The sequence below is a fragment of the Encephalitozoon cuniculi genome, chromosome XI, assembly GCF_000091225.2.
Source record: "Encephalitozoon cuniculi GB-M1 chromosome XI, complete sequence".
NCBI classification, from domain to species: domain Eukaryota; kingdom Fungi; phylum Microsporidia; family Unikaryonidae; genus Encephalitozoon; species Encephalitozoon cuniculi.
Window position 1 is genome coordinate 61050 of NC_003237.2, and position 20236 is coordinate 81285.

The 20236-nt window shown below is 47.4% G+C and overlaps 17 protein-coding genes across 17 annotated transcripts; 7 read left to right on the forward strand and 10 right to left on the reverse strand.

Moving 5' to 3' along the window:
* Window positions 1-24: 24 nt before the first annotated feature.
* Window positions 25-4263, reverse strand: ECU11_0450 (uncharacterized protein; the record flags this gene model as incomplete). Its single annotated transcript, NM_001042184.2, has 1 exon — window positions 25-4263. One exon carries the CDS (start codon window positions 4261-4263, stop codon window positions 25-27), a length of 4239 nt encoding a protein of 1412 aa, NP_586351.2.
* A 193-nt stretch (window positions 4264-4456) lies between these two features.
* ECU11_0460 (pescadillo N-terminus domain-containing protein) lies at window positions 4457-5659 on the reverse strand (the record flags this gene model as incomplete). Its single annotated transcript, NM_001042185.1, has 1 exon — window positions 4457-5659. The coding sequence occupies one exon, from the start codon at window positions 5657-5659 to the stop codon at window positions 4457-4459; it is 1203 nt and encodes a 400-aa protein (NP_586352.1).
* A 117-nt stretch (window positions 5660-5776) lies between these two features.
* On the forward strand, window positions 5777-7522 carry ECU11_0470 (kinesin motor domain-containing protein; the record flags this gene model as incomplete). The annotated part of the gene is made up of 1 exon (NM_001042186.1): window positions 5777-7522. One exon carries the CDS (start codon window positions 5777-5779, stop codon window positions 7520-7522), a length of 1746 nt encoding a protein of 581 aa, NP_586353.1.
* A 57-nt stretch (window positions 7523-7579) lies between these two features.
* Window positions 7580-9187, reverse strand: ECU11_0480 (CTP synthase; the record flags this gene model as incomplete). The annotated part of the gene is made up of 1 exon (NM_001042187.1): window positions 7580-9187. One exon carries the CDS (start codon window positions 9185-9187, stop codon window positions 7580-7582), a length of 1608 nt encoding a protein of 535 aa, NP_586354.1.
* Window positions 9188-9279: 92 nt separating this feature from the next.
* ECU11_0490 (uncharacterized protein) lies at window positions 9280-10893 on the reverse strand (the record flags this gene model as incomplete). The annotated part of the gene is made up of 1 exon (NM_001042188.1): window positions 9280-10893. The coding sequence occupies one exon, from the start codon at window positions 10891-10893 to the stop codon at window positions 9280-9282; it is 1614 nt and encodes a 537-aa protein (NP_586355.1).
* Window positions 10894-10947: 54 nt separating this feature from the next.
* On the forward strand, window positions 10948-11562 carry ECU11_0500 (uncharacterized protein; the record flags this gene model as incomplete). The annotated part of the gene is made up of 1 exon (NM_001042189.1): window positions 10948-11562. The coding sequence occupies one exon, from the start codon at window positions 10948-10950 to the stop codon at window positions 11560-11562; it is 615 nt and encodes a 204-aa protein (NP_586356.1).
* Window positions 11563-11615: 53 nt separating this feature from the next.
* ECU11_0505 (uncharacterized protein) lies at window positions 11616-11813 on the forward strand (the record flags this gene model as incomplete). The annotated part of the gene is made up of 1 exon (NM_001415279.1): window positions 11616-11813. The coding sequence occupies one exon, from the start codon at window positions 11616-11618 to the stop codon at window positions 11811-11813; it is 198 nt and encodes a 65-aa protein (NP_001402550.1).
* A 252-nt stretch (window positions 11814-12065) lies between these two features.
* Window positions 12066-12830, forward strand: ECU11_0510 (uncharacterized protein; the record flags this gene model as incomplete). Its single annotated transcript, NM_001042190.1, has 1 exon — window positions 12066-12830. The coding sequence occupies one exon, from the start codon at window positions 12066-12068 to the stop codon at window positions 12828-12830; it is 765 nt and encodes a 254-aa protein (NP_586357.1).
* A 137-nt stretch (window positions 12831-12967) lies between these two features.
* Window positions 12968-13957, reverse strand: ECU11_0520 (uncharacterized protein; the record flags this gene model as incomplete). Its single annotated transcript, NM_001042191.1, has 1 exon — window positions 12968-13957. The coding sequence occupies one exon, from the start codon at window positions 13955-13957 to the stop codon at window positions 12968-12970; it is 990 nt and encodes a 329-aa protein (NP_586358.1).
* Window positions 13958-14019: 62 nt separating this feature from the next.
* Window positions 14020-14208, forward strand: ECU11_0525 (uncharacterized protein; the record flags this gene model as incomplete). Its single annotated transcript, NM_001415280.1, has 1 exon — window positions 14020-14208. One exon carries the CDS (start codon window positions 14020-14022, stop codon window positions 14206-14208), a length of 189 nt encoding a protein of 62 aa, NP_001402595.1.
* Window positions 14195-15352, reverse strand: ECU11_0530 (tryptophan--tRNA ligase WRS1; the record flags this gene model as incomplete). Its single annotated transcript, NM_001042192.1, has 1 exon — window positions 14195-15352. One exon carries the CDS (start codon window positions 15350-15352, stop codon window positions 14195-14197), a length of 1158 nt encoding a protein of 385 aa, NP_586359.1.
* Window positions 15353-15427: 75 nt separating this feature from the next.
* On the forward strand, window positions 15428-17206 carry ECU11_0540 (uncharacterized protein; the record flags this gene model as incomplete). Its single annotated transcript, NM_001042193.1, has 1 exon — window positions 15428-17206. The coding sequence occupies one exon, from the start codon at window positions 15428-15430 to the stop codon at window positions 17204-17206; it is 1779 nt and encodes a 592-aa protein (NP_586360.1).
* Window positions 17207-17344: 138 nt separating this feature from the next.
* Window positions 17345-18097, forward strand: ECU11_0550 (uncharacterized protein; the record flags this gene model as incomplete). The annotated part of the gene is made up of 1 exon (NM_001042194.1): window positions 17345-18097. The coding sequence occupies one exon, from the start codon at window positions 17345-17347 to the stop codon at window positions 18095-18097; it is 753 nt and encodes a 250-aa protein (NP_586361.1).
* A 62-nt stretch (window positions 18098-18159) lies between these two features.
* ECU11_0560 (uncharacterized protein) lies at window positions 18160-18549 on the reverse strand (the record flags this gene model as incomplete). Its single annotated transcript, NM_001042195.1, has 1 exon — window positions 18160-18549. One exon carries the CDS (start codon window positions 18547-18549, stop codon window positions 18160-18162), a length of 390 nt encoding a protein of 129 aa, NP_586362.1.
* Window positions 18550-18610: 61 nt separating this feature from the next.
* On the reverse strand, window positions 18611-19495 carry ECU11_0570 (proteasome regulatory particle lid subunit RPN11; the record flags this gene model as incomplete). Its single annotated transcript, NM_001042196.1, has 1 exon — window positions 18611-19495. One exon carries the CDS (start codon window positions 19493-19495, stop codon window positions 18611-18613), a length of 885 nt encoding a protein of 294 aa, NP_586363.1.
* A 64-nt stretch (window positions 19496-19559) lies between these two features.
* ECU11_0575 (uncharacterized protein) lies at window positions 19560-19715 on the reverse strand (the record flags this gene model as incomplete). The annotated part of the gene is made up of 1 exon (NM_001415281.1): window positions 19560-19715. The coding sequence occupies one exon, from the start codon at window positions 19713-19715 to the stop codon at window positions 19560-19562; it is 156 nt and encodes a 51-aa protein (NP_001402596.1).
* Window positions 19716-19783: 68 nt separating this feature from the next.
* On the reverse strand, window positions 19784-20140 carry ECU11_0580 (uncharacterized protein; the record flags this gene model as incomplete). The annotated part of the gene is made up of 1 exon (NM_001042197.1): window positions 19784-20140. The coding sequence occupies one exon, from the start codon at window positions 20138-20140 to the stop codon at window positions 19784-19786; it is 357 nt and encodes a 118-aa protein (NP_586364.1).
* Between the last annotated feature and the right edge of the window lie 96 nt (window positions 20141-20236).

Below are 20236 nucleotides of genomic sequence, written 5' to 3' on the forward strand. Positions count from 1 at the left end.
ATGTCGACGCTGTCTTGAGGAATTTTAAAAGGCAATGTTATTGGTAATCTTCTGGTACTGGTCGTACATCCAAGTTCTAAACTTCTGTGATGACTCTGCTATCAAGGACAGCACGAACCTTCTTGCGTTTTTGTCGGACAGCTCAAATCTGAATCGCAGGATGAAGTTCTCCACTGCATTTCTCCTGTAGCAGGGCAGCTCGCTGTCAACAAACGAGTCGACCATCATAACAAGGTCCTTGCTGCGCCTTCGAAGTGCCAGAAACCCTTTGACCATCAGCTCCTGATAGATCTCAAAGCCCTTTCCAGATGTTCCTCCAAGAAGCTCCTCGATCTCCTTGGTCAGCTTCAGTGGCGCTTCTATGTTGAGGTTCCCTGGAGACATCTCTAGCATATACCCAAAGTCGATGTGGATCATCCTGCCTTGGTCGTCTATCATTATGTTTCCATTGTGTCTGTCCTTGATGTTGAGGAAGTATCCAACCAGGGAGTATCCTGCCAGACTGGAGGCAAAGTTGCAGATTGCTGTGAGGTACCCCTCGCTCTCCTTAAACCCGAACTTGTATTCGAAGTACTCCAGCAGGTTGTTGATGTTCTCCTTTCCTATCTGGTCCCTCGACTTTGAGTTTGGAATTACCTCTATAATCCCGGTTCCCGAAGATGTGGCCATGACCTTGTACGGATATAGAAATATGTCGAGATTCGCCTGCTTGAATATCGATTCAAACATCGAGATGATCTGGAGAGCTAGCATGTCCTGTCTGCAGTCATCTCCAGACTTGAATATTAGCTGCTTAATACTTATTTGCCCCCCTGGATCCTGGACTCTAAAAGACGCCATAAAGGGAACCTTAGAATGACTCTGAAGGGCTCTTGCAGATCCATTCACAATTTCGATAATCTTGAGATCGGGGTAGAACGGAATATAAATCCCCGGATGCAGCTTGATTCTAGAGAGGTACTCATTGATCCGCCTTCTCTTCTCGTCCTTCGACGATCTGAGGTGCGGAGTAAGTTCGGAAGAAATCTTGGTAAGGCTGCTGATGAACTCCTCCTCTTTAAGAAATATGTCTCTGCTCCCGTCCGGCATCTCCTTCATAATCTCCTCTATACACCGCACAAACGTGCCGTGGTAGTTGTTCACGGCTGCCCTGCCGTCAACATACAGGTTTGCCTTCAGGTTCCAGATCAGCTGGTGGGCGACATATTCGTCCTTTGCCAGTTCCTTCAGTGTAGAGAACGCCATCTCAAACACCTTCTTGTATCTCAGCATCTGAACAAGCTGTGGGACATAGAAAAGCATCTCGTTCTTGGACTCCCTGAGTCTCTCAAAGGCTCTAGACACAAGGCTCGGGTCGTCCAATCTTCTGATTATTGTAAGGCTGTCGATAACCCCCAGGGAGTCCACGTTGAAGAAGTAGGTTCTGTAGGATGGGCTCCGGGATCTTTCAAGCAGCTTTTGTACCATCTTCTGCTTGAATGTGTTTTGTATATGCACAAGGTCGGCAGTGTCAAACCTGGAAACCAGTTGGGTTCTTTCTGGAAACGAAAGATCCTCATTGCAAGGGAGGTTGGAGACTGCTAGGTGGAGCGCCCTAAAAAAGAATCTGTAGAATCCGTTTGTTTCCATGGACAACTTGTAGCATATGGCAGGGTCGGTTTTGAAGTCCAGCCCTCTGTGGAGTGCATGCTTCAAAAATTCCTCGGAATCGTTTTCTCTGATAGACAGGATATTATAGGCTTTCAGAAGGATGTAAAGGTCCTCATACTCAAACTTGTTTCTGAGTCTTAGTTTTAGAAGGTCCAGGACCGTCCTTATCGTCGAGCTCTGACTTCTTCTTGTATATATCACATCGATAAGCCACGAAACAGACTTCTCCCTCTTTCTGATGCCTTCGTCCAGCATCTCCAACCACGCCTTGCGAGAGATCGACGGCATGGGTGCTGAGCTGTGCAGCGAGATGCTTCCCGTAGAGCTCTCCAGGCTCATTACGCTGTCGTTAGTACCTGTGCGAATAATGTCGTACATGTTATGTGATTTGGTCTCTCTGGGCTTTGTCTCCTCTTCTTTTCCGCTGCCACATACCCTGTGCAGGAATGGCCCAGAAACAGCCTTGTCAGTGTTTTCGGAGCAGCTCCACCCGTGATCAACCATGAAGATATCCGGAAACCCCTCCACCACTCCCATTCTGGATAGCGTATGGTTGTACAGGTCGTTGAATGACTTGAAGTGCCCTCTTGGAAACTCCCCATCAAAAAAGGAGATGTCTGCCAGGCAGAGAACAACATAGTTATAGAAGTTCGGTGCACACTTGATCCTCTCCACTATGCTCCTGTATAGCCTCCGATACGAATCAGAAACTTCGTCACTCAGAAACCTTTTGCTGCTGAGGAGCACAAAAAGCTCCTGGAACCTCTGGTGAATTCCCTTCATGAATATTATTTTCTCTTCCTTCTCAAGAATCCTTCTTAGGATAATCTCAATGATAACTAGCGTTGTTTCTATTGTCTTCGGCTTGAGCGCAATGGTCAGAAGAGAATTAACATATGAAAGCGTGAACTCGTGGGATCTGCTTATATAGCCACTGTGTATCAGCTCTATTACACCAACCAGCCCATCCCTGGACATCCTTATGCCATCTTCGTCCTGTATGTACTCCAGTATCCCCGTGTAGTTGAAGTTGTACAATTTCTTCGATTCACAGTAATACACAATGCCAAGAAACACGACCATCCGTGGCTCAACGTCTACAAGACTTAGCCTTGTTGCCAAGTGCCGCAAGTATCGGACGTTGTAGTAGATGCTCGAGGATATCCCAACCAGCGCCGGTGTCTTAAGAAGGAATAGCCCCACATGTTCAATCACCTCCTTTTCAAAGAGAAAGGAGTATATTTCGTACAGAACATAGAGGACCTCGCGCTTCGACGGAATGTATGGAACAAGAGGAAGGATTCCAATGAGCTCCTTGTTCTTAGTGGCCAGGAAAAACTTGAGGAATTCGGAAATGAGCTTGTCCACGTGGGCTTTGTCGTGCCTCTCCTTCCGAACCTTATTGAACAGAACAGAGTAGAATCTCTTCATAAACCCGAAGCTGGAGATTCCGTGAAGAGTGTGGAGAGGAAAGTCGATCTTGTTGATGAGAATGAAGTTAGAGTACAGCTCGATGGTCTCGGGATACTTCACGATGAATTTCAAGAAGATGCTGTTGAGGTCTCCCATGTCCCTGCCCATCCTAATCCTCGACAGAAAGCTTAAGAAGTTCCAGATTAGTCTCTCTCTGCCTCTTGACTCAGAGTCCTGGAGGCTGTGAAAAATCATCCTGAATGTCTCCATCACATTGCCGATCCTCTTACCTCCACTTCCCCCATCCTGCTCAACCATTGCTATTAAAACCTCAACAAACTCGTTTCCATATCCTGTGTCCAGGGAAACAAGGCAGCTGGTTGTGAACACAGAGTACAGCAGGTCATTCAATGCACCATCTTCACTCATGCACACCTCTGCCATCTGGATATATATCCCGAACATGTTTTTCTTCGAAATGGGAAGGTCCTCAACAATCGGGAACACCTCGCTAATCCTACCGGCCACCTGTCTTGTTACCAGGGCATCAATCGTCAGAGATGCTCTAAATACAAAGGCCATGTCGTCCTCTAAATCCTTCGTCTCGCCAAGAAGTGCAAATGCTTTGTAAAAGTACTCCTTAGCAAATGCGAACGTACTCTTCTTCTCTATTTCGCCTTCCTCCTTGGTTTTGTACTCCACCATCATTACGATGAGTCTCAACGACAGAAGCAAGTAGTCAAACTTTGTGTTCATAATGTCCTCCTCTTGCTTCCAGGAGACTATTTCACAAAGAAGGTTGCTGCTCATCTTCCTACACAGGTCCTCGACAAACGCCTCATATCTGCCCACGACTTCTCCCTGCTCTACCCTCCATATCAGAGCCTCAATAAATGCATTAATAAGCCCTACTTCAAGAAGACTATAAGGTTCCATACCGCCCATGTCCGACATAATTTCCTTCGATGTGGCTGTGTCATCTAGCATTTTGAGGAATATGGCTATGTACATCTCATAGAGCTTGCTGCTGTACTCTAAGCACACGGTAGAGTTCTTTAGAATCGCATATGCATTCAGCCCAGAGCTTATATCGTACACTTCCACTTCAGATAGCTCTCTAATGTCTTCCAGAGTTGTCTCCTTGATGAGAGGTATGCAGATCTCTTTCGAGTTTCCTTTTATCATTACCTCTATCCTCATATTGGAAATGTTTGTTGGGGTGTAAGGTATTTGCACCATATCATCCAACAAAAGCCCTGGCATGCATCCACTTCTTCAACTGGAGCATCAGATGTCCAAACTGGTCAAGTAATAGTATGTGGAGTAGAATCGCACAATTTATTGCATTTCAGGCTAATTCCAAGCTAGCGCATCCAGAAGATTGGTGCAGGCCCTAGTGTTCATATCTAACATCCTCAAAACGGTTCACCAAATCCTCTATTCTGTGTCTTTGGGTCTTTGACATCGTCATAAGGCTTTCCCTTGGAATAATGCTATCTACAGAAGCAAACGGAGAAGCATGCCTGGGGAGCCTTTTTCCCACGCAATAGTTCTCGACACACGCCCTTTTTCCCTGGTTCAGCGAGTCAAATAAGTACTGCGGCTGGACATACGTTACATTCTCTACCATTTCATCGACCTTTTCCGAGACATGGATATCTGCTTCGCATGGACTCCCAACCACACTTCCTCCACAGCTCAGTGCAATAAGTCTCAGGCTATCTCCAACTACGTCGCTTTCAATGTAGAACTTGACCCCGGAAAATATTCCCTTCAGACTACTACACGGCTTATACACCATCTCCATTTTGTAGAGGACCAGTCTACAGTGTACCATGAGAAGGGGGATAGAATGCGACAGAAGAGAAACGTCTATCTTTCCGGGATCGTTGCAAACAGCCTCCATTTCACTTGACTCCGAGGACGACTCCTCTTCAGAAGAGGACACAAAGTCCAGGAAGTTAGGCTCGCTCCACTCAAACTTCTGTGGCATGTCCTTCTTCTCCTCGACTATCTCCTTCAGCGACACACCCGGATATGGAACAAACCAAACGACTTTTATCCTCCCGAGGGTTATCTGGTTGTAAACCCCTGCTTTAGACATGTACGAGTATTCAAGCAGAGACCTTCTCCTAACAAAATCCTCAAACATCTCAACGACCTCTGCTATCCTATCGTCCAGCTCAAGCATTCTCCCCAAGTACAGGCTACTCAGTGTGTAGTTCAGTTCGTCCACCGCCTCTCCCAGTCCTTTGAATCTGCTCTTGATCAAGTCTACATACCCGTACTCCTCATCGCAAATATTCCTGATCTTGTACTCGAACCCCGTTCCACTATACCTTTTCTTTTTCTCTTCAAGCCTCTTGTTTTTGACCAGAGTCCTGTAGACATCGGAGTGGGCAAGCCTGTTAGCATCCGATATCCGATAGTAGAACCCATCTCCTTGGTCGACCTTCCTGTTGTCCTTCGGAATGTATGGATAGACCCCACACAATGCCACAAGCTTGTCGAATTCCTTTTCCCGAAGGCCCAGATTCTTCATGACCAAGCCTTTTGAAATGTACTTCTTCTGTGGCTTTATATAGTTGCTTCCCATTGGGGGAGGGAATTTCCATGGGATTTGGATAGCGCGATTGCCGGGGCATGGAGCTTTACGGATTGATGATGGAGCGGATTCTGCCGGTCAATAAAAGGACAGGTTCGAACCCTAGAAATGAAGGACCTAAGGACATATCTAGCAGAAAACAAGGTGGAGCATCTGTACAAGATATTTAAGGGACTGGGGATAGACGAGTCACAGCTACTGGCAAAGCTCAAGTACTCCGACCTCGAAAAAATTGGAATTGAAAATCTCATAGAAAGAAGGAAGGTCTTCGATATAATCAATGAGATAAATCAGGACATATACAATGAAGACATAGAAATGAATAAGAACGACTCGTACGAAGACAGCCTTCTCTCTTCCGACTTTGTCTGCAAAGGTACTGATAGACCTGGATATCGGATCTTTCCCGGCAGCCTTGCAGAGAAGAGTGGGGCTATGTTTGGGAGCGGTGAGACTATAAGCCAGAAGTTGTCTTTATGCTCGATGCCAAGAAAGAACAGCCCCAGGAAATCTCTGATCGGGCTAGATGGCCTTGATATTGACGGCAGTAAGCTAAATACTCACGGAGCCTGCAATGAGAGTCTACTTACCTCCTCGGACACTGGAGGGCTTGGTGTAAAGGAAGAAAAGATAGTTGTGTGCGTTAGAAAGAAGCCCTGCAGCAACCCAAAGATGGATGTGGTTGACATCGAGGGAAGAAGCGTCGTTGTCAACGAGGAGAAGTTCAGGGTTGATCTAAGACCGTATGTAGAACAGTATAGGTTTGAATTTGACTATTCCTTTGATGGAAGCCAAAAGAACATGGATGTATATAGAGGATGTGTGAAAAGTATTGTGAACCATGTCATTTCTGGTGGGCTTGGGACTATTTTGGCGTATGGGCAGACGGGGACAGGGAAAACATACACCATGCTGGAAAGGGACACCGGGATGATGTACCTGGCAATTAAGGATCTCATGGCATTCAAAAGCCATGGGGCAGTGACATTCTGCGAGATATATATGGGACAGGTATATGACCTGTTAGATAATGGGAAAAGAGTACAGCTACGGGAGGTCAATGGGATTGTACATCTGTCGAACTCAAGAGAGGAGAAGTTTGAGGGGTATGAAGAGGCGCTTGAGATCATTGAAAAAGGAATGTCGCTGAGAAAAACTGGAGTGACTGGAGCCAACTCGAAATCCTCCAGGTCTCATGCAGTGATTTTGGTGAATTTTTCTGAGCACAGAGCAGGCAATGAAGGTTTTCAGGCCTCTGGGTCTATTGTGTTTGTTGATCTTGCAGGTAGTGAGCGCGGGTCTGATAGGAAAGAGATGGGGTCAGATGTCAAGAATGAAGGTGCTGAGATCAATAAAAGTCTCTTGGCTTTGAAGGAGTGCATCCGTGGAATGGAAAAAGACAAGAGGCATCTTCCATTTAGACAAAGCAAGCTAACCCAGATTCTTAAGAATTCTTTTATTGGTACGTCCAAAACCTGTCTGATAGCTACTATATCTCCAACACCCGAGAATGTCGAGCACACTCTAAATACATTAAGATATGCTGCAAGGATAAAGGAGAGCGTTGTGCCCAAGGGAAGAAGAGCCAGAGATTCGCTCGGTGGCAACGGTATTATAGACCAGGCAAGACCGCCTCCGACAACCTCCAGGAAGGAACCTGAGGAGGAATCCTTCGAACACCCCAGACTTGAATTATCTAGGAGCAGGGATGTTCTTGTGCGTGAGATTCAGAAGGCATTGTCAAGGATCGAGTCCAAGATTCCATTGCTAAGAGGATCAGAGGAATTGGAAAGAATGTTAAGCCTCTGCATTGAAATGGAAGACATAGTGGATCACAGGACGAACAAATATTAAATTTAATGTCAAAATCTTTGATACATCTCCAAGGAGGCTATTATTACAAGGGCTGCTTTATTTCGATCTTTCGTACGATGCAGACACAAGCCCGGTTATCAGAGGGTGTGGGCGGTCAGGCCTTGCATTGAACTCAGGGTGGAACTGCACCCCAACAAAAAACGGGTGCGATTCAACCTCAAAAACATTTATCTTCTTCCCTCCACTGCTGAACCCCACAAACCTCACTCCGTGCTGCAAAAGCCCGCGCACCTTCTCCTGCGCCACCTCAAACCGGTGCCGGTGCCTCTCCCGTACAGTCTCCACGCCCCCATACAGCTTCTTCACCAGCCCGTCACGCAGCTCAACCCCATATCCCCCGACACGCAGCCTCTTGTCCACCACCCCGTTCTCGTCGCTGATAAACCGGACAACAAGATTCTTCCCCGAGGGCTGGAACTCCTCGGAAAATGCATCAGACATCCCGAGAATGTTCCTGCACATCTCAATCACAGACAGCTGGTACCCGAGGCAGATCCCCAGAAGCGGAACCCCGTTCTCCCGCGCATGCCGGATCGCCTCAATCTTCCCAGAAATCCCCCGCGCCCCAAATCCCCCAGGTATCACAACCCCGTCGCACCGCTCAAAGTCACACACAGAGTACGACTCAGAGTTAATCCACACAATCTCCACATTCACCCCGATGTGCGCCCCGGAAAACTTCAGTGCATTCACAAGAGACGTGTAGCTGTCAAACTCCGGCGCGTACTTCCCAACTATCCCAATCCGCACCCCGTCCCGGTGTCTCCTCCCAACCATGGAGAATATGTCCAGCATCCTCCGGTCCATTCCCTTGTCGTCCAGCCCCAGAATCCTGTTCAGGGCCTCGACAATCCCGTGCTTCTCAAGAAACATCGGCGCAAGGTACACAGACTCGAGGTTCGGAAGCCCCAGCACATTCTCCTCCTTGACCCAGCAGCTTGTCGATATCTTCCTGCGGGTCTCCATGTTCGGCTCCCTCCGGCCCCTGCATATGACGATGTCGTAGTTGAGCCCAAACCTCCTGAAGTTCCTACACCCCATCTGGATGCCCTTTGTCTTCTGCTCCCCGGTCTCCAGCTCCACGATGTAGTCCACAGACACAAATGCACAGTTGGCCTTTCCGACGACGTACTGGAACTTTGCCAGGGCCTCTGTGTATATCGACGACTCGTACTCGCCGACGGTTCCCCCGAGCTCGACGACGACGACGTCTGGCACTGCGGCCTGGCCGCCGCCGAAGCTCTCGACAGGGGTGTCTGCAACAGCCCTGATTCTCCTGATCACCTCATCTATTATGTGCGGGTTGATCTGCAGTGTCTTCCCAAGAAAAGACCCCTCCCGCTCGCATTTTACAATATCATGAAGTAGCCTCCCACCGGGTATACTGTTGGCACCCGAGAGCTTTATCCCATTGAATCTTTCGTAGTTCCCAAAATCCATATCACACTCATGTCCATCATCAAGGACATAGACCTCCCCATGCTCATATGGGTGCATCCTTCCAGCATTGTAGTTCAGGTATGGGTCAATTTTAAAGTGTGTCACAACATGGCCCCTCGACTTCAGCAGTGCGCCGATACTGCTGCTGACTATGCCCTTTCCAACGCCAGAAATAACTCCTCCGGAAACAATAACGTACTTCATCTTAGGGATATCCAGGAATCAATTTATTTCTTTGAATCTAGGCACTGAATTAATTAAAATTTATCAAAGCTTCCACATAGACGTCTATTAATTCATTCCTCCATTTTACTCAATAGAAACCTCCTGTCTTCAGATTCTCGGAAGGCCAGGGAGCAGAGAGAGCCAAACTCCTCATGGGAAACACAGAGCTCACCATTTCTGTAGCTTTTGATAAGTGCTTCTCTGTCCAGAGACAGCACCTGCTTATAAGATCGGAGCTTGTCTTGATTTCTTATCGCCCCGGTAGGAAGATGGAACGAAAGGTCGAGGACATAGTCTATCAGTAGAACAAGATTCCGAATGGTGCTGCTTTTTGCCATCCCTAGCCCCAGAATCTTTTCCATCAACCCCTCATCGAGCATCTCGAAAAATTGGATCTCAAACAGATTTCTGTTGATCATTGGCACGAACGATTCCAGGTTCTCGGCAAACTCTACATGCTTTTCCTTGAAGTACAGTTTGAGAGTCACCAGAGATTCGCTCAGGCTCACATTGACTCGGGAAGATTCTCGGACAACATCAAAAAACAGCATCTCTTTTCTTTTTGATAGTTCGTCTGCAAGGGAATATCCGGGATAGGTCCTTAGGAAATGTGTTATATCTGCAAACTCAATAAAGTGGCTGTATACAGAGGGCTCATATCTCTTTGGATCAAACAGCTTCATTATAGCCCTGTCAACAATCCGGGCACCTTTCTCATGTCTTTTTGACTTCAGTGTCCTAAACAGCTCAAAGCATGCCAAAAACCTTTTGTAGCTTGTGGAAACAAACTTTGGCATTCTGTCCGAGGATTCGAGAGTCTCAACTGCATCCATGCTTCTTGGCCCCTTTGTCATTTCAATAATCTCCTTCATAACAACGTCAAGCCTCCACTCAGGGATATTGTGGATGTAAAACTCCGTCTCTCTGAAAAATGCATTACTTCTCTCCACCGACTCATCAGAAAGACTTCTTTCCACAACCATTTCCCTCAAATTGTCTCGGAGGGCCCCAAAGATCGCATGGGACGTCATTTTGTACTTTGAAATCTCCTCCGGGCCTATTTCAACAATCCTTCCAGCAAATGGATGCTCTGAGGACTCTGCACTATCGCCCCTAAACACAAAAAACAGTGCTCTTTCATCCTGAAAGACCTTCATGTCTGCAGGTACAACACCTTGGATTCCCCCATGCACTGTCGACTTGAACAAGAGGTAGCATTTCTTCTGCATTTCGGGATATTCAGCAGAAACCTGAAACAGCCTCTCCACATCTTTATCTACCCTGAAGGCGAGCAGCTCACCATCGCCTGGGAGGTTGTGGATTGCCTCTATACCTGCCTGGTCGATGCCGATAAGAACAACCGAGCATCTGAGAAACTCCAGCGACTTCTTCATCAGCACATCTATGTCTGTGATTTTGGAGAAAACAGCCTCCAGATCTTCTATGCTTCTGCACTCCCTAGAGCTGAGGGAAAGCTTCTCAATGCTCTCAAGAATGCCCTGGTACTCGCTGTTGATCTCTTCTATTTCCCTTTCCAGATCCGTTGCCTCGGCTCTCCTGATCTCCTCTTCTATCCAGGCCATATCCTTCTCTATCTCAGCCCTCCTGTTCTTAAGAGACAGATATCTTGCATAACACTCCCTAACATCTCTAATTTCATTAAACACCTTATCTATCCTCTCCATCCGAGGGATGTAATCACTATTAAGATATTTGCTGCAAATCCTTGGGGAGAAGAGATGGATTTCGACGAAGACACTCTGTTTGTGGGGAACATCCCCAGCAGCTTTAGCAACGAGCTGCTTATGGAAATACTAAACATTTTCGGCGAGGTTAGGGAGTTTAGGCGCGGCAGGAGCTTAGAGGGGGCTGATTCTCCATGGGCGATCGTGAATTACCACGAGCCTGCATCTGCCAACCGCCTCTATGGCGTCCTGCTAAACAGAGCTCTCGGGCAAAGCAGAGTAACCATTCTTCCTGCGAGAAAGGGATTTGAAAGATGGGAAAACTCAGGCGATGTGCTCAAGAAGATCGAAGACATTAACAGGAAATACCGTGAGGAGCTCGAGAGAGAAGATCTTTTAGACAGATTCATTTCCAGTTACAACCTACTGTATGGCAAGGCAGGAGACGACAGGGTATTCTCCTTCACACTGAAGAAGTGGCTGAAGGAGGAGGCGGAAATACGCAAAAGATGCAGGAAAGCCGAGCATGATTTTGAGAAGAGCACAGAAAGGAGGAGGCAGGAAGAGTACGACTACCTATCGAACTATGACGATGACAGGTCGAATGATCTATTTTATCTTGACAGGACCTCTTGGATATCTGAAAGAAACAAAGACAATGTTAAATAGGCTTGAGTGGATTGGGTGCTTCCTGGGATTTATTCCACTCTAAAATTTTGTCGATGGAGGGTAGTCTTGAAGCAAGGATCTCCGATGTCTTAAGAAACAAATTCCACCCGTCCGACCTAGATGTCAAGAACACCACCAGAGATCACATGATGCATGGAAATGCAGGATATGGGGTGAATCTGGAGACCCACTTTTATGTCAGGATAAAGTCTGCTGCATTCAACGGAATGGTAAGTGCAAGCCTTCTATAATTTAAGAAGCTGATGGACAGGCACAGACTTGTGTATGGGGCCCTGAGCTTTGCTTTTAACAGCGGCCTTCATGCAATTGAGATTGACTGTGACTCGGATGGCCAGAGTTATTAGATAAAAGCCTTTAATTTGAAATTTAATTTGCTGTCGGATTGGAATCCGGTTTTGGAGTTTGCAATTTACACTCTTTTGGAAAAAAGAACAATGTTCCTCGTCATGTTTATCTTTAAATAATAGAGAAGTTGTATAGCTATGTTACTTTGCCTACTATACTTTACATCTTCCTGGTGCTCAGGAAGTGATGTCCCTGACGTGTGCACAAACTCTGGAATGATAGCAATAAACTTTGTGGACGGTCCTGTCAGAGGCGTGACCGATAGGATTCTCAACACCCTAGATGAGCTTGGCGTGAAGGCCACCTTTTCGTTCACAGTGAACCAGAAGGCTGTTGGGAATGTGGGGCAGCTGTATAGAAGAGCTGTTGAGGAGGGCCATAATGTGGCGCTAAGGGTGGATCCCTCAATGGACGAGGGATACCAATGCCTTTCCCAGGATGCCCTGGAAAATAATGTGGATAGGGAGATAGATACAATAGATGGGCTTAGCGGCACCGAGATAAGGTATGCTGCGGTGCCCATATGCAACGGACAGGTGAACTCGGAGATGTACAACATCCTCACCGAAAGAGGAGTTCTTCCTGTGGGATACACCTTCTGCCCGTATGATTATGACGATCCCGTTGGAGAGTTTGAGAGCATGATAGAGGGGTCCGATCCAAAGCACCATTCATTCATCATTCTGATGCACGATGGGCAGGAGGCAGACACCTCACGCCTGGAAAATATGGTGAAAATAGGAAAGGACAAAGGATATAGGTTCGTCAACATGGATGAGTGCCTCCAAGGATACAAGGGTGCACCTGGAGATCCTGAGCTCAGCCTGAGAGGAAAGGGCGTTGAGAGCATAGGAAAGGGATTCCTGCCTTTTTTCCTCATGATGTTAGTAAGGCTTCTGTAAAGCATAAATAAATATACATCCTAATGGATATGTGCCTCGAACTCCACGGGACGGCTGTGTTAGACACAAGAATTTGGATGCTGCTACCATAATAAACTTTATAGACCTGCATTCTCCGGAATGCTCCATCTTCCCATTCATCGAGGTTTTCCATCCAGGTGGCAATCCCCGTCTAGAAGACTCAGATGCTGGGGCAGTGTGAGATTACAATTGGGACAGAACTGCTTGTTCTCTTCACTGGCATCGTAGTATCCTGGATATGGCTGATACGAAAGATAGAACTTTCCGTCGCTGCTCTCCACAAATCTATATCCTTCGTGTATTGACTGCTCGATATCAAATCCATTCACATGGTTGAACTCCGGGCTGAAGAAGTACCTGTTCATCAGGAACTCCACGTCGGAAACCCATCCGCTGTATGGCCCTGGTGATTTTCGTGCATAATACTTCGCCCCTTCAATCCCCAGCCAGTGAAATGCATCTCTTACCCACTGCAAGGCAAAGTTGAAGTCCTCATCCCCATCTTCTATTTCCGTGCTCTTGAGGCAGTAGTTTGCAATGAGGACAAACCTGTCCAATGCAGAGAAAAACTCCTCGATCAGCTGCTTCAGCTTGAGTTCCTTTTTTAAGCTCTTAGTCCTCTGTTTGAAATACAGGTCACTTAGGACCATGGTATAGTTGCTTCCTCCCTCGATATTGCACAAGAACTTTGGATTCGGATGGTTCATTCTGCTCTTTTCCAAGACCATGTCGGAAATCCTCAAAACCTTAAGGTTCTTGTACAGACTCCCAAGGCCCTTGACATGGTACATGCTCTGAAGCCCGCTACACTCGTCAGACTCGTCACTGTCAAGGCTACTGTCTAGATCACCTGCAGAAAGGCCATTGCACTTGTCTGTTTTGTCTCCAGCCATAGATGGTCTTTCCTGGGCAGTAAAGCACCCAGCTGCAGTGTCTTCTTCCTTAGCACCCTCCGTCGCCGCTCTGTCCTTCCATAGCGGAGGCATCTTTGCTCTTTTTGGAAACGGACTCTGCATTCCCGATCCACTGTTCGCCTCAGACACTGCCCCGCCAAGAGAACTCCTAATGCTTTCGACGCTTTTCCTCTTTCCTCCGGAAACTTCCATCAAGGGTTGGAGAGGGTGTCTGTAAACGCTATATCTGATTTTGACCTGGAGGGCAAGAACCCATGGGTGTTAGAGAGTCGTTCATCAACGTCAGAAGATCGTGCGGACCTTCCGAGGACCCGGACAATGATGACCATGAAGAAGAATACTACAAATGGAGGATACGAGACCTAAAGAGGAAGATAAGGGACATCAAGAAGGAGATAGCTAAGGCCAAGAACATTGGAGACACAGATCCTAGAATTTATTGATATCGATGAATGCCCTCAAATCGTCGTCGGTGACTCTTTTCCTGGACTCTTGGTACCTCGACACAAACTCCTGTATTACAACAACGCATTTTTCCTTCATTTCCTTACTAGTAATCTCTCCCTTGATGTATCCCGAGCGATACTTCTCAAGCTCCTGGTCATCGTCCAGGAAGTATTTCAGATATTCAAACGGGACATCCACGTCAATGTCTCCCCCCTTTTCTCTGTGCTCCTCCAGCGTCTTCCTGCCTCCCGAATAGGCATATGCGATGATTTTCTTCCTTATTGTATCCTGGGCATCATCCAGATATATGGAACTGTTTGGATCGCTGGCAGACATCTTTCTGTTCACTCCCTTAAGATCCGGGAGGAGTGATACATATATGGACGAGGGCTTCTTCTCTCCTAGCGCCTTTGCTTTGTCTCTTGCCAGCCTAAAGAACGGGTCCTGATCGACTGCTGCAGGAACGAGGCACATGGCCCCCTTTCCGATGAATCTGAAGGAGCTTGAGAAGCAGGGCGCTATTTCCTTTGCCGGAAACCCCACCTGTCCTATGTTGCTCGACATATCGAATCCAAAGACCTTGATCGCCTCGTTGAGATTGATTGTCTTTGATATCTTCAAAATGTTTTCCTCGAAGTGGTGGGAGGCCTCGACATTGGAGAATATGTATGTCAGCTTTGGATCAAACCCAAGTGCCACAATGTCCTTGATGTTTTCTCTTCCATATGCCATGGCGTCCTCGAGCCTCATGCTTTTCCACAGGAACTTTTCGTCGTCCGTTATCTGGATCACAAGGCGTATCTTGAAGGCATCCTGCATATACTTGCATAGAAGAAAGGGAATGGTGTGCCCGATATGCATGGTTTTCGAGCTGGGGCCTCTTCCGGTGTACAGATAGAACGGCCTGTTGTTGGCTATCTCGTCAAGAAGAAGGTTGAAGTCTCTATGTGCAAAGACTATGCCTCTTCTAAAAAAATAGTGTGCCGGCTTGCCTGATAGCTTTTCCAAACGGTCCGCAAGGGCCTGGTTAAACTTCTCACACCCAAACTGGTTGATTATCTTGTCGTAATCAATGGCCACAGGCACTTCGTCTGTAGACACAACCTCGACGTCCCACGGCGTGATTCTCTGCTCTGCCATTGGGGGTATGGCCGCTTGGATCAAATATACCAGAGAGATCTAAAATCCGCAAAAAAAAATTGCTTCCTTCGAGAAATGTCAAACGCAGATGCTCCGAGCAGGAAGTTTTCGTCGAGCATAATAGGAATAGATCTGGGAACAACCAACTCTTGTGTGTCTGTCATTAAGGATGGAAAGCCTGTGATAATAGAGAACCAGGAGGGAGAGCGCACAACGCCTTCTGTTGTCTCGATACTCAAGGACGAGGTTGTTGTTGGGACTCAGGCAAGGAACAGGATACTGATGCATCCAAGAAACACGATTTTTGCGTCGAAGAGGCTAATAGGAAGGAAGTTTGGGGACCCTGAGGTCGAGAAGTATGTGAAGGGGTTGCCCTTTGACACGATGTCCCACTGCAATGGAGATGTCTGGATAAGGGTTGATGGGAAGAAGTATTCTCCTGCACAGATCGGAGCATTTGTGCTTTCGAAGCTCAAGAGCAGTGCAGAGGCGTTTTTGAGCCATCCTGTTGCAAGATCTGTTATAACAGTTCCTGCATATTTCAATGACAGCCAGCGGCAGGCAACAAAGGATGCCGGAAGGATAGCAGGGCTAGATGTTGTCCGGGTCATCAACGAGCCGACGGCTGCAGCGCTTGCATACGGTCTTGACAAGTCGGCCAGGGGAAACATTGCAGTCTACGACCTCGGAGGAGGGACCTTTGACATCTCGATTCTCGAGGTGGAGGACGGGGTGTTCCACGTGAAGGCAACCAATGGAGACACGTTCCTTGGAGGGGAGGACCTGGATAATGAGGTTGTGAAGTTTATTGTCGAAGACTTCAAGCAAAAGGAGGGAATTGACTTGAGCAATGACGTGGATGCGCTAGGGAGGATCAAGGAGGGTGCCGAGAAGATAAAGAAAGAGCTGTCTGTATCCTGTACTTCGAAGATGGAGATCCCGTACATATGCAATTCCCAGGGAGGGCCGAAGCATCTGTGCAGGGAGATTACCAGGAGTGAGTTTGAGCAGATTGCGAAGAAAATTGTAGAGCGCACGATTGCACCGTGCAAGAGGGCGCTTGCAGATGCGGGACTGGACAGCTCTGACATCAAGCATGTGATATTGGTTGGGGGGATGACACGAATGCCATATGTCAGGAGAGTGGTTAAGGAGATCTTCGGGATTGAGCCCTCAACAGACATCAACCCCGATGAGGCAGTTGCAAATGGTGCAGCACTCCAGGGTGGAGTTCTTATGGGTGAGATTGACGATGTGCTTCTCCTTGATGTTGCTCCGCTGAGCCTTGGGATTGAGCTTCTTGGAGGAGTGTTTAGCAGAGTGATAAGGAGAAACACAACCATTCCGTTCAAGGAGACACAGGTGTTTTCCACGTCTGAAGACAACCAGACGGAGGTCGACATCAAGGTGTACCAGGGAGAAAGGTCTATGGTGGCGGACAACAAGTACCTGGGGCAGATAAAGCTCAAGAGCATCCCTCCTCTTCCTAGGGGTGTGCCTAGGATTGAGGTGACGTTTGAGTCTGATGCCAACGGGATATACAGGGTGACTGCCCAAGACAGCATTACAAAGGAGCCGCAGTCCCTCGAGATAATACCGTCTAGCGGGCTAACGGAGGCGGAAGTAGAGAGAATGGTAGAGGAAAGCGAGAGGCTCAGGCACCTTGACGAGATGAAGAGAAGAAAGGCAGAACTCATTGTTTCTTCTAGTGAGCTTCTCAGAAGGCCTCCTACCGAGCTGGAAAGGATTCCCAAGAATTATCTGGACAGACTCGGGAAGGTGGTGAAGGGAGAGGACTTTGATCTGAAGGAGATGGAGGAAGTGCTGTTGAGTGCAAAGAAGAGCATGTCTTGATAGGGGCGTTAGGGACCTGCATCGATGTGGAGCACGATGTCGATCCTAGAAGTGATAGCCATTGGGTCTGAAACAAGCTAGGATCGAAAGTACGGTGAAACATATTAATAAACTAAGAGCCCTGGAAAACAAAGACCCATGGGCATGAATTTCAACAAAGAAGTTAAAGCACTTCGGGAAATAGAGGAGAACAAAAAATGTGCCGACTGCTCTGCACCGAGCCCGCCATGGACATCGGTGACATACGGGATATTCATATGCTTTGACTGTGCTAGTGTCCACAGATCCCTTGGGGTTAAGACAAGCTTCGTGAAGAGTGTGAATCTAGACATCTGGGACGAGAAGGAGTATCTGTTTATGAAACATGGATCTAACGAAAAGTTCAGAAGGTTTCTAGAGCAGCACAGACTTGTTGGGCGCGAGATGAACGAGATTTACAACAACAACCAGATCAAAAGATATGCTGCAGAGATCAAAGGTCTTGTTGTGAAGGAGATGGGAGAGGGGGCGTTTAATGGGCTAAGGACCAATGCGGTCCCTAAGGGATCTGAGGATTCTGAGGGCTGGAAGAGGTCTTCCATGGATTCTGTACATAGGAGCAAGCGGGAGTACAACACGCTAGGGCTTGAGTCGATTAGCAGCGGGTCGCTGCACAACTCCATTACATCGACCCTGTCTATTGTTGGGAATGCGATTTTCACGGGTGCAAAGACCATCACCAGCAAGACAGTGGAGTATGGAGGGATTGTTGTTAACTCCACAAAAAGCATCATCAAAGATAGCTCTCCTTCGTTAACATCTATCTTCAAGAAGAAGGAACCAACTCCAAAGGATCACTCGAAGGTCTCTGGAAGGACAGAGGCCTGTGGAAGGTCGGACAAATGGGACTGAACCTAGACATCTAATTAAAGCTTTTAAATGCCAATTTGAGGACTTCCGTGCTGTATGGAACTTCAGGGTTTATTTACGATGAGTGCCATGAAGTATCTGTAGACAAGGAGCACATACAAGGAGACTTTGCAGAATGTCTCGATCTTTATCCGCTGCTTCTGCTTGAAGAAGTCCAGAGCACTGATGGTGGCTCCAGACCCCTTTTTCTGGGCCTCGTAAACAAACAACAGAGCAACAAAAAATGATGTATAGCACAAGGAAAGGCATTGCGCAATCACCATTGCAGTAAGCAACCTGAACTCAATATCCGTAAGCCAGAGTATCCGGTCGCATGCATTATACGATGACGCCCTCTTGCTCTCTGCATCCAGTACGGCCTCGATCTTATAAAGCTCGACGATACAGAGCACAGTACTCAGTACAAGGGAAATAAGGAATCCTATAGCCCTCATCGCTGGGGTAGGTGTATTTGGGTGTTGAAAACCTGCTTTATTCGTCTCTACCCATTGGGGTCTATTGGGTGAAAATATACCTGTGGATGGAGTACAAAAGGCTGTAAATGGTGTTTTCCATGATACTCTCCTCGCACTTCTCGAGAAGACGTCTTCTGTAATCAATCCTACCGACCTTGGCCATATCAGGATTCTTACCTGCTAGGTTCTTTTCCTCCTCAAACGCCTTTCCATAGCTTTCAATGAGCTTCAAGGCCTCTTCCCTCTTGCTTCTGACATCTCCAAGCTTGAGGTTGTCTGCCCATGTCTTTCTATGCAGATTCAGTAACATCTTCTGCTCAAAGTCATTTTTCCTGCATGTAATGTTGAAGGAGTAGTAGTGCTTGTTGAGCCCATGAATTATAGATATAAGCGTCGGCGTCTTGAGGTATCCTATGTTGGATGTCACCTGCCTTGGCTCTCCTCCGAGAACCCCCAGCTGGTTGTCAATAAGCCTAAACGCATCAATCACAACCTTCCCCTTGACGCTTTGGATTGGATCAACAACGACTGCAACGGCCCTTTTGCACAGCTTCTCAAAGCTCTGCTGGGTGCTTATGTCGACAGTACTGAGCCAACACCCGAATCCAGGGTGGCTGTGATACCACCCCACCACCGTCTCGTGCCTTCCAGTTGCCTTCAGTATGCTCATCATCTCCATCTGGAAAATGGGGTCTACAGATTCGACTGTGACATTTGTACCGCTCTGAGGCATGGCAAACACGTCGACGACCTTCACAGTGTATTCGTCAACAAACTCTCCAAGCATCAGTCCCATGACCTCGAGGGGAATCCCTGCCCGCCCATGCTTGAGCATCTTCAGTAGCGCTAGCGAGGATATCTGCACTGTCTCAGAGGCATCCGACGTGGGCTCTCCGTCGTCAGGACCAACAAATCCACTGAACATTTCGGGGCTTAAATTTCTCACTTTTAAAAGCTTGGAAACCTAGACTAGACTGTACTTGAAGACCTCACAGCTCGACGTCTTCCAGCTGGAAGATCAGCTCCTCAAGCAGATTCTCCAGTTCTTCAACGTTTTCAACTATGGATGCTCCTCCTCTTGATCTTATTCCCCCGTCCAGGCTTCTTACAAACCTGTTGTAAGCTCTCTCGATCTTCTCCTTCATTCGGTAAAGAGTAGTACAGGGCCTGGCAACACGGAAAAGAAAGAGCTTGGCTGAATAACCTCCCTTTATTACATGTTCTTTATAGGCATAAAAAACATTATGATGGAAGAGGCCGTCAACGCAACGACCATGGCCCATGCATCGGGTATCAGCCCACAGTGCTTTGTCTCAAAGTCTACTCGGAACCGCATCTCCTCTTTTTCCCCAAAGTACTGGGTGGCGTCAATCAACTCAAGCTTCCGAGGCTCGTACTCCTTGACACTGTAATGGTAGTATCCAGGAAAGGAGATCTTAACCGAGTTCCAGCTGGATGCATCATGCATAGCAGAGGATATGTATGTGTTCCCCACCTTGAGTGTGTCGAACGAGTCTCTTGGTATTTCAATGTTGTCTGTAAGTATCGGAACCAGGAGTAGAAGAAGCATCTTAGTTGCAGGGTTGCATCCAACCCATTGATCAAATAATAGCCATGTAAACAAGGAGGGTGCTGTGTCTCCCTGGATGTCTTATTCCTTGTCAGG